General features: G+C 44.2%; 2 protein-coding genes across 9 annotated transcripts in view; both read right to left on the reverse strand.

Annotated features, from left to right (window-relative positions):
* Positions 1 to 6: 6 nt before the first annotated feature.
* On the reverse strand, positions 7 to 1,789 carry si:ch211-120k19.1 (Mpv17/PMP22 family protein). The gene is made up of 5 exons (XM_030370566.1): positions 1,696 to 1,789; positions 674 to 1,044; positions 470 to 540; positions 318 to 347; positions 7 to 209 (listed from the first exon to the last, which is right to left on the reverse strand). The coding sequence occupies exons 2-5, from the start codon at positions 1,032 to 1,034 to the stop codon at positions 90 to 92; spliced, it is 582 nt and encodes a 193-aa protein (XP_030226426.1). The 5' UTR covers positions 1,035 to 1,044; positions 1,696 to 1,789; the 3' UTR covers positions 7 to 89.
* Positions 1,790 to 5,999: 4,210 nt separating this feature from the next.
* myh14 (myosin, heavy chain 14, non-muscle) overlaps positions 6,000 to 11,388 on the reverse strand; it is a 32,869-nt gene continuing 27,480 nt past the window's right edge. For 7 of the 8 annotated variants that reach the window (XM_030370451.1, XM_030370447.1, XM_030370452.1 and 4 more), the window contains 5 exons: positions 11,143 to 11,351; positions 10,370 to 10,478; positions 9,643 to 9,815; positions 9,115 to 9,138; positions 6,000 to 8,785 (listed from right to left, as the gene is read on the reverse strand). In XM_030370451.1, the coding sequence (XP_030226311.1) occupies positions 8,578 to 8,785; positions 9,115 to 9,138; positions 9,643 to 9,815; positions 10,370 to 10,478; positions 11,143 to 11,351 (723 nt within the window). In that variant the 3' untranslated portion in view covers positions 6,000 to 8,577. The remainder of the gene's footprint in view (positions 8,786 to 9,114; positions 9,139 to 9,642; positions 9,816 to 10,369; positions 10,479 to 11,142; positions 11,352 to 11,388) is intronic. The other variant, XM_030370448.1, reaches the window with a different exon arrangement.

The following is an 11,388-nucleotide window of genomic DNA, read 5'->3' on the forward strand; positions in this document are numbered from 1 at the left end:
ATTCGATTTATTTTATTATTACTTTATTTAAAATTGTCATGGTTTTATTTTATTGAAATCACAAGCTCTTTGTCCAAGTATAATACAATTCATTGAGATGTACTTGTCTGCTGCTGTCTGAGGTGACACAAGTAAACAGTCCACACTAAGGAGATGCCTCCAACAAACACTGTCCGTGCCACCGGAGGGACCAGGGCAAAGTTCAATGCCTGAGAATGTGAGGTACAAAAGACAGAAAGTACAAATGGCAGAGTTTATTATTGGTGGTTATTATTATGGATTGCGTAGATTATTATAAATAATACAGACAATCTCACCTGCATTGTAGACCAGTAAACCACTCCAGTCTGGTATACACACAGAACAAGACAGAGAGAGTCTAATTGCACAATATATAATTGCATAAAAACATTAATGTTTGCTAAATATATATCAGTGGATATTCTTATTAGATAGCCTTTTCAGCTACCTTGTATGAAGTCCAGAATTTGCCCCTCCAGTCTTCTAGGGGGTCCTCTTTTCTTTCTAGTAGGCTGAGGCCTAATACAAAATACAGACACTTTTCAGATCGAGGAGTGCACACCCTGACTTCCAGGACAGAAACAAAGCCATCCACAGCAAACAGGTGTATTCATGATAGAATCATCACTTCTGGCCCATGCATCCCACTCACCTATGAAAAAGGCACTGATGGTTGCAGGGGCTGCAACAAGCTGATCTAACCCCACTTTCAGTGTTATCTTTCGGAGCCCGCCCCCTGGCAGCAGTCTTTCAAGACCCCTCAGCCAATGGTAATTAAAGTTGGCATGGAAACAGAACCCGACAAGTGCCACTTTGGCTGTCTGGGACCAGTCAACACCAGCTGTACTTCTGTCTGCCTGTGGTGAATCCCCTGATTCAGAGGCTGCGGTGCTAGGCCCAGCGCCCCCCAGCACGCTCTGCTGGAGGATATCAGCAGAGGCAAACAGTGCTGTGTATCCCACCATGTTGCTGACGTACGGGTGAGCCTTCAACAGGGCCCAGGCTCGGCCCATAGTTGCAACACTGTGGAACAATCAGGGCATTAGTAGAGGCCCTGCTAGGTGCATGTGGGGTTATGCTCATTCACAACCGAGCCACTGGGTGTCACTGTTTTAGCAGAACAGCCTCTGTATCCTTGTGACGCTTGAATATTGTCAAACAGCAAACAGTGTTGCGGCATTCAAAAGTGTTAAGCACATTTCCTTTTTAAATAATTAAAATATTCAAATAAGGTACTGCAGTACAATAACCGCAAAAGGTTCTTTAGAGGTTCTGTAACAATTGATTACTGAATTGTTGTCATTTCATGTTGTAAGTGTCAGATGAATGTAAGCATACCTTTAAAACAGGCTCTTCCCAATAACTTAGTCACAAAGAAAGAAAAAAGGCGGTTTTCTTTAAGCTTCACTGATTGATAACTAGACATATCATTTTACGCTGAAAGAAGCCCTCTCTCTTGGTCAAAGGTTGGCCGCTGGACCACAGAATGCATGATAAGACTCTATCAGCAGACTGAGGAAGAATGTTAGGAAACACCACATGTGAACTATTTATTTACAAGGTAATAGTATGGAGTAACTCACAGTAGATATAAGTATTTTTATTTCGATTAGTTATGATAATTAGCCTCATTGTTTTCATTTACTGTCTATGGAACGGTGGCTGGAGACTTACCAATGAACAAACGGCCCCAGTGGGTAAAGAGAAAAGGGGAGACCAAACCATTATGCCGGTAGTGCCTGGTCTGAGGCACATGGGCTGACTATAAATAGAGGCCACTCCTGTAGCATGTGCAGCCCCTCTTTCTCATGGTATTTACACTTCTAGGCACATCTAAAACTAATCTCCCTCCAGGGCCTATAGCCTAGAGCAAGAAACATTTTAATATTTGTGTTAATATGTCAAATTAGCGTTTGCTAATATGTCAAAAAAGCCTTTGCCCTATGGCACTCTGATTAGTCTTGATAATATTGAGTCCTATAGGCCTACAGATCAAAACATGAACCATCCCCAGATATGTAAGCAGAAAACAGTTTCACAAAAACAATTAGTGCTAGGATTTGCTTTTTATGCACTCACTTTCTTTCTGTCTCTTGTGGCTGTTGAAGGAGACCAGCCTATTCACTCCTTTAGAGCCATAGATATGTAAAACTGAGTGGGCTCCATAGAACTGTAAGGATAATTAATGCCAGTAGCAACCATGTCGGCTCTTCGTTCTGAGAATGTGATAATTAGGGCCAGTTTAAGCAGATCAATGAAGGGCTTGGGAACTGCCTTAACTGGTGTGTGTCTGTGTCTCTTTGTATTTAACAAGCTGCCTTTAGTGGGCCAGACAATGTGTACGTGTGCCCACACTTCCACAAACGGTTGACTTCTCTGATAATTGGCTCTCCCTATTTTTATGTTTCCAATAGTCTCTCACTCTGACTCACACATCTGCGTACACAGACCCCTGACACACGCACGCACAAACACATCCACATGCACACACTCTCACACACACAGACACACAGACACGCACACAAACACTCACACACTCTCTCTCTCTCTCTCTCTCTCTCTCTCTCTCTCTCTCTCTCTCTCTCTCTCTCTCTCTCTCTCTCTCTCTCTCTCTCTCTCTCTCTCTCTCTCTCTCTCTCTCTCTCTCTCTCTCAAACACACACACACAGAAGGACACACACACACACACACAGAATGATCAAAACCGCCTCTCTCGACACTAATTCACTCACCTTGGGGTGAAGCTTCACAGCAGATGCAGACATAGAGATACAAAGCAACCTGATTACTATCAAGGTAAGCCTGATTTTCTGCTAAAACAAAATGATCAAAATGAATTAAAATAATTGCATTGAGCGGACACATACATGATACATACGTATAATTTATTTAATCTAGCATCTTGAGTGATTCATTAGCCATGCTCAGTGTCAGTTTATTACAGTCAATTCCCTGTAATAAACTGACATTTTTGACCATTGTACAAGGTGCAGGTATTCCTTCTTTAAGTGCAATGAAAAGCAAACACTGTAGAAAAGCCTTGCTGTAAATTCTCTGAAAATAACTTTAATCAAAAGTGTGCTATATAATAATTAATAATTCATAAATAAAATAATTAACATTTTTTCTATTAATGCACTGTATCTGTCTATGTGTTGTTCATTTATTTTGAAATACATAACTATATCTCTATCCCTTTATCTAATTTCAATGATTCTTCCACTTAGTCCAGCCAATCTTATTTGTAGTCATGCGACCGTCCAATTACTTTGCGCTGGAGGCGGGTATGGAGCAGGCGGTCCCCTGGGGTTGCGACCTCTTCACTTTTGTGACATCTGCCGCCGGTCACATGATGAGGACCCTACAGAAACCCCGCAAAAACCGTCCCTCCAAGCGACAGGTCAACCACCGGCGCTTCCTGCACAACATGATACAGAGGTTAGTATCAGGAGGGTGAATCTGTATGTGTGTGATTATTATTGTCTCCTCTCTATTGTTGACTTAAAAAAACAACACAACAACATGGCATTTCCAACAACTGATCTCACTATCTCTCCCAACAGGAAGTTCTCCAACATCGAGGCTGCAAACCAGCGACTAGCGTCTGCTCTACTTTGTACCAAGGAAGAAAACACATCTCCCTCCTTCCCGGGCCAGAAGCCTGTGACACCAGAACCATCCGTTAAACCCACCACTGGTGATGGTCTTGCTGAAAAAGCCAATGACCCCATGACAAACACATCAAAAGACATTGAGCAGGCTTCAAAGTTGGGTTCTGACTCGGCCTATGGCTCCATTGAAATGGAGATCAGTAAACAGAGGCAGCCAGAGTCTAGACATTTTTTGGTAAGCCTTCCCAAATCACAGGCCAGCACCGGCACATGGAGAGGGAAGAGCCAGGGGCACAGAGCCCCAAATCCGGCACTCCAAAATATGATCGGAAACGAGAACCAAGCTAAATCAACTTCCTTCTTGAACTCTCCTGAACACACAGAGTTCAACCATCAACCTGGAGTCTCGCAGACCGCCTGTGACAGATATGAAAAGACAACCCAAAGAAACAGAATTCATCGCTCAGAAGTCAATGTCGGTACTGCGAGGCTCAAAGAAACTGACAACAACAACAACAACCAAGACCGACATTTCAAATCTGCCTCAGACTCAGATGTCATCATTCATCTGGACGAGGACCTTGACCTGTCCCTCTCGCCGTCCTTCTCTCCGGATCTTTCCCCGCTCTCCCTCGACTCTTGTGACTTCTCCGTACAGTCCATGCTGGACATGTCCACCTGCTTCCAGAAGAACCACAAGGAGGACACCGTGGAGAACCAGTGGACAGACATGATGGAGGTCTTGCAGACAGAGGTCATATGTAGGGACGACCTAGAAGACTGCATGAACATGGAGGAGTTTTTTGAAAATGTGTGCATCTGTCAAGAGGGTTCCTCGGAACTGGAAGGCGATGTGTGCTGTGATGACATCACCACGTCATCTATGAATCATGAGCGAGGAACTTGCATGGGGCATGAGATCTTCCAGATCCAGAGCAATGATAATTGTGGATCCGAGGCAGAGCATTTGAAATGTATTGAAGGTAAATACGGGTATGGAGGTTCTGATGCTTTTCAGAGTGATCTTGGATTGCCTTTCAAAAATTTGACCAGTGATCAGAGAACCTCTCAAAATCTTCAAGCCAGCAGAAGTGAGATAGTCTTTAATGAAACAGCCTCAGACCAAGACAAAGACAACCAATCAAATTCAATCTTTAGCATTTACCTTTGCAACAACTCAACACTCAACACATACTCCTGTGCACAACAGGAGAGTTCCTGTGCATTTGAAGCGTGTAATAACAAAACAGGCACACACTTTGAAGGTGTGGCTCAGTCCTTCTCTGCTCTTACTGAAACCCAGTACCATCCCATACTCACCCCTCCATTTGAGAACGACTGGCTGTTCACAGAGATTGTGTAGCAGAGGATGAGTGAGAAAAACGAGTTTCTTATCTCAAAACCATTCCTCAAGGAGCATCGGGATTTCAGTTTTCGACTGATTAACTTGCATACACAATACATGTTGTCCTATTTTATTAATTTAATGATATTACCAGGTAAAATGTGCTACTATTTATTTGTGAATCTATTTATTTTATTTCTTTAATAATTAACTTACTGTGCATTCTGTGAAATGTTTATTTAACGGTAATTGCAGCAAGTAAAAATAATATATAATAAATTATCAGCTGGGTGATTTGTGTATGACAGTGTATGTATGCACCTGAAAGAAAGAAAAAGCACTGTTCAACAGTGCTGAAAACCAACCCCATGTAATATACTGACCCCATTCTTATGGTTCATAATGTAAGCATCTTAAAACACAAAAGCAGCAGTTAATTTGAGCGCTAGTGTCAAATCCCACTAGAACGAGGCCGCATTAAGACGGATTGGACTGTTGCAATACTTTCTGTGAATAGAAAGGTTGGATGGATGCTATTTTTAAATATGTAGATAAATATTGCCAATATAAATGCACCATGCTTGACATTATTATCATTGAGTGTCATATGTTGTTGTTTACGAGCAATCATATTCCTTACCTAATTCACTCAGTTTGCTTGATTGTTTGTATGGTCATTGTATAGTAATGTTATGGGGATGATATTCCTATTACGGCCTAACACAAGAAATAGAACATGGCTTGAATGATCTTAAATTATGGGTGTAATAATTACATGTTGAACTTGAGGGTTGAACTTCCAATGTAAATTAACACCGGGGCAAACCTTTGCAATGACATTAATCACCATTGCACTGTAGACTTATCACGAAACACAATAATGAACAAGATCAGGAAAACCCTTATAACCAAAGACTACAATTAGCTATTTAGCAATACATACCAGATAATGAATTAAGATTTAAAAACACTGATTCATGTAATTCCTTGTTTGATAAAAAACAACAACACAACACCTGTGGTCTAAGCTACACATCCTTTTCCACTTTATTCTCAATTGAAATAAAGGTGCAAACATCAGCCAACATCGGTATGTGGACGTAAAAATGTGTAGTACTACAAATGTGAGCCGTCCAATGTCTTTGTGTTTCTGTATCTGAGCCTCCTGCATACTTAAAGCTGTGTCAAACAGGCAAACAGGTGCTATGTACATTCCTAACAAAAATGCAAATAAAGACCTTTATGTCCTGGAAAATAAATACAACATACGTGAAAAGTGCTCAGATATCTTCAAGGCCAGGGTTTAAAAAGACAATGTCTATTTTAGAACTGTAAAAATAACAAGATTAATAGTCAGGTCCGGTCTAAGTTAACGCCATACGCATCGATAATTATGTAAGTAGTTTAAATTTAAAAAAAGGAAATAATTAGGACTTAAAAGCCTGCTTGCCCTTTACTTCAGGAGTCTTTTTAGACACAATACCGATGCCAGTGTAATACAAGTGCCATATTAATTACACTCTGTAATTCCGTTTTCCAATTTTCTTAACAGATTTTTGGGTGAAAGGCTTAGGAAAGAAAATCACCAGGTTGTTCTCTGAATGCTAGCCCTCTGTCGTCTACATTGATCTAGATCTACAATGATATTACCCTAAATATAACAAATCAAAGTCCCTTTTACCATCCATACGCCCACCATTTGGTTAAACAAAAAGCTCTCGTTTTTATAGAATAGAATACAGTTTATCAACATAAATTAATCATACATTTACAAGATGGCTGATTAAAACAAACATGATGCATTAGCTTAAAAATGACCCCATCAATCTTTAAAAGAAGCAGAAAAGCATTATTCCTTTGAGTAAAAAGTTACATTTATACAGTTCTCAACAGGCTAGAGTTAAGGTTGTTTTTGCAATGGTACACAACATGTAAAAGTCAACTTTTTTTTGTTTGTTCTGTAAGCAAAAATACATACAGCAAATAAACCAAAGAGTATGCCCAATATGTTGAACAGCACTAAACACCTGATTACCAAATAGCCATTCACCAGCGGATCAGCTAATAACCTGTTATGCCATCCGGAACCGTCACAAGACACTGACAGGCTGAAGAGACCGCATCGAGGGGAGGGCCCAGCCCAAACACCAGCACCAGCCACAACCACCGGGAGCCACCATGATATGCAGACCATAATAAACACTGACGGAACGCAACCAGCAATCGATAACTTAAGTTCATATTCAGAGCAACAAAAAAATATACAAATTCCAATTCCTGTAAGAAGTATTATATTAAGACTTAAGTTAAGCAGATGACTCATACACGCTACTTTAATCACTAACTACATACTATTTCTACGCTATTATTTGCAGCAACCGGAATACAGGAGGTGCGTTTTAGCATGGCTGCCTGCAGGTTGTTTCTTTTCTGCATGGATGGTATCGTTTTTATTTTGTATTTATATCATTATGACAATACGGTATGAAAAACATCATTTGGACCGGTCGAGTGAGTAACAACGTGAGGTAACTTTGATGCTTATCCAGTGCCAGCGGAGACCCTGATGTGTCTGAGAGGCGTGGCTGGCCTTGCGCCAGATGCACATACGGTGTGGAACCCCCTCTGAGTTACCCTGCCTCACTGTCGTCACCCTCCACTGTCCACTCTCATCGGCTCTCTCCACCTCTCGTAGTTCTTTGCACTAGGTTTTATCATTTCAAGTTCAAATCACAATTTAGAAAACATGGTAAAAAGTTATTTCACAAACAAGCACTCTGAGCCTCGACACACACACCTTTCGTTCTGACTGAGTCGGCAAGGTCTAATTGACACATTGACCTTTGACCTTTTCACGTGGCATGCTTGCTATCCTCTAACATGTAAGATTGTTTAAACCCCTGGGAGGGTCAGTCACTCTCCTGTTCTGCACCAGCGGCTCCTCCACAACAAGGCGGTACGACGAGGAGCTGCGTTAACATGGCTTAATACCGAGATAGCGGATACGAGCGATGGTAGCCGTTAGCATTCGCTGCTCATTCAAGCTTTGCGCGGGATCGGCTGATATGATATGATCTAGCTAGGCCTGAGGGGCTGAGCCCGGGGAGGAAGGAAGGAAGGGCGGGAGTTTAATTTTTCTCGACAAATGACACATCCTTGCGATTGACATGCTTTTGCGTCCGTTTGAACGCTTGAGTAAATGCGTAACCACTGCTTTTCATCTCTGAGCCTTTCGAATCGATGTCTGCGTATTTTAACACAGGCGACATTATCAAGAACCTTGAACAGTCTTATGTGTTGATGTCTAGGTGTGTGTGTGTGTGTGTGTGTGTGTGTGTGTGTGTGTGTTGATATCTGCTCGTGTATGCACCATGTTTTGGGGATATGTCTTTTTCATCTACGGTCTATAAATATGGATGTAGTGTGTTTCTGTGGCATACCCCCCACCCAACGCCTCTGAGTAGCAGAGGACCAATACATGCATGTTTATGTATGTCTGTGTGTTTGTGTGTGTGTGTGTGTGTGTGTGTCTGCGTGTGTGTATGTGTCCTTCATGTATGTGTGTGTGTGTGTGTGTGTGTGTGTGTGTGTGTGTGTGTGTCACTCGGCGTTGTTGGCAGTGTTGTTGAGGGTGTAAGGGGGCAGGGCCTCCAGGCTGTGGGGGTCCGACGAGGACGGGGTGGGGGTGCCCGGGAGCCCGGAGGAGGGGGTGGGCGAGGCGGGGGGCTCCTCAGAGTCCGAGTTCTCCAGGGAGAAGTCGTCCACCAGGGCTCTGCGGCCGCGCAGGGCCAGGGGCAGGGGGGCGCGCCTGGGGAGAGAGGAGAGCGGAGGAGGGGGTCAGGGGAGACCATCACTATGATGAACACATTATCATGAGCCATGAGTGCTTTTGGGAAATTTATTTTTGCAATAATATTGTCGGTGATTGTTGTCTTCGCGATAAACGATGAAGTCATTATAGCGAGAAAGACAGTGTGGACCATGAAATTCTGGTGAAGACAGGATAAGCGGAGGACAAAACACATAATCATAATAATAATGCAAACAAATAAAGAGACAAAACAACAAAGAAACTGAAACAGAGTCACAAACACATCCACACCAACACACGTGTGCTACACAGACGAATGGACCTACTTCTCTGGTCTCCATTCAGGGAGGCTGGGTGGTGGTGGTGATGACAGAGATGAACAATGTTAGATGGATACGAGTCATGCGACACAAACACAACAAAAAACAAACAAACAAAATGATAGACCGTTATTGGGGGACAAATTAAAATTCATGGAATGAGTCTTGTTTGAACTCTGTGTGCGTTTCTCTCCAGCGTTGGATCTGCCTCTGTCTCTCTCTCTGTCTCTCTCTTTCTCCGTCTCTCTCTGTCTCTCTCTCTCTCTCTCTCTCTCTCTCTCTCTCTCTCTCTCTCTCTCTCTCCTGTGTGGTTTCTCTCTGCAACTTTCTCTATATGACTCACTCTAGGTCTGTATCTCTCTCTCTGGCCCCCTCTATCTCTGCACTCCCATCTCTCTCTTTCTCTCCCCCCCTCTCTCTCTCTCTCTCTCTCTCTCTCTCTCTCTCTCTCTGATCCCCTCTCTTCCTCCAGCAGTAGATATGTCTCTGGAGCCCCGCGGCCCACCGGACAGGAGCAGCCCCAGGCCGGGTTACCTGAGCTGGCTGCGCAGCGCGGTGATCTCCCGCGCCATGCTCTGGCCGCCATCCGCCATCTCCTCCAGCTCCCTCTGCAGCTTCCTCCGCAGGGCGTTGGAGCGCGAGTTCTCCTCCTCCACCTCCTCCAGCTGCCTCTTCAGCTGCCTCAGGCGACCCATGGATTTGTCCAACTGGAAAGGAGGAGCAGGAGGGGGAGAAAAGGAGGGGGAGAGGGAGGAGGAGAGAGCAGAGAGGGGTAGGCAAGGGAGAGGGGAAATACAGGAGCCAGGGAGAAGGAGAGGGAGAATTGTTAGGAGGTGAACAGAGCAGGAGAAGGGTAGCGTAGGGCATGTGATTAACCTCAATCAGGAGGACTGATGGTGTTGAGGGGGAGATTAAATCCATCAGATTAGGACGTAGGATGTTTTTAAAGGGGGTCTGTGTCTCGCATTTGGCAGACAGATTATTTTGAGCCCCCCAACCTTTGTTCTATCCTTTCTCACACACAGACGCCAGGGCTGGATTAGGCTTATCTTGGATTGAGACTGATTCCTCTCCCCTTTAAGGCTCCTGTTCTACATGCTTTTTTGAAACGGTTCAGTGAGAGCTGTGAGCTTTGCCCTGGTCACTCTCTCACATTGTGGTTCATATATCTGTTAATAGGCGGTGGAGAACGTTTGGGTCTGACTGCGGATGTTTCTGTAGCCTGTATGCCTGCATGACATCCATCAGAAGGTTTCCTCACCTGCTCCCGATACTGGTCTGCATGCCTCCTCTCGTCCTCAGACTGCATCATCACCTCCTTCAGCTTCTTCTCTGTTTTCCGCACCAGTTTGTTGGCTATGGCTCGTTCTCTGGGAGAACACGGGGTTTGGGTTACATAGCGGATTACACAAACTAATGAATAGGGGTTTGAAATTCTGGTATGTGCGCGTGTGTATGTGGGTGACTTTGTGTGTGTGTGTGTGTGTGTGTATGAGAGTGTGTATGTATTTTTGTGTATGCATACATTTCTTGGATCGTGGTTGTGTGTGTATACAAATGTTTTCGGATGTGTGTGCATGTGTGCATGGGAGTGCATATATACAAGTGTTATTTACACACAAGGATGTGTGTGCATGTATGTGTAAGCATACATACATTTGTTTGGGTGTGTTTGTGCATTCGCTTGTGCGTATATGCTTGTGTGTGTGTATGTATGTGTGTGTGTGTGTGTGTACGTGCATCAGTGGCGGCTGGTGGTTTTTAAAGTGAGGGAGGAAGGACTGCGCGCTTGGTTGCCATTGGCCTGCTTGCACTGTTGGTGTATGGTGGCATACGAATGTGAGACTCAAGTTGTTTCAGGGTGTTTTGGTGAACTACAAAATAGCAGGGAGGGAGTTATGTGAACAAAATGTATACAAAGCCACCAGTGGCATCATGTATGTCTACGTGCGTGTGTGTGTTTGTGTGTCTGTGTGTGTGCGTGTACCTGCGTGTATGTGTGTGCGTGTGTGTGTGTGTGTGCGGCCCCCTCACTGTCTCTCCTGCTCCAGCTGCTCCTCCATGGAGTCTATCTTGGCCTCCAGGGCCGCCACGCTCAGCTTGTGCTTCCCCCGGACCGCCCCCTCCATCTCCCCCAGCCGGGACCTCAGCTCCTTGTTGCCCCGCTCCAGCTGCTCCCGCCCGGCCTCCGCCTTCTGGGTCAGGGTCCTCTCCCCCTGCAGCTGCACCGTCAGCGTCTCCACCTGCACACACACACACACACACACACACACACACACA

This window comes from Gadus morhua, chromosome 11 (genome assembly GCF_902167405.1).
Source record: "Gadus morhua chromosome 11, gadMor3.0, whole genome shotgun sequence".
NCBI lineage: Eukaryota > Metazoa > Chordata > Actinopteri > Gadiformes > Gadidae > Gadus > Gadus morhua.

Bases quoted from the DNA above. Each gene is read 5' to 3' on its own strand.
- si:ch211-120k19.1 (XM_030370566.1), bottom strand. From the start codon at position 1,034: ATGGGCCGAGCCTGGGCCCTGTTGAAGGCTCACCCGTACGTCAGCAAC. The intron at 348-469 runs GTAGCTGAAAAG...TGTGTATACCAG, and splicing joins AATTCTGGACTTCATACAAG to ACTGGAGTGGTTTACTGGTC. The intron at 210-317 runs GTGAGATTGTCT...TCACATTCTCAG, and splicing joins TTTACTGGTCTACAATGCAG to GCATTGAACTTTGCCCTGGT.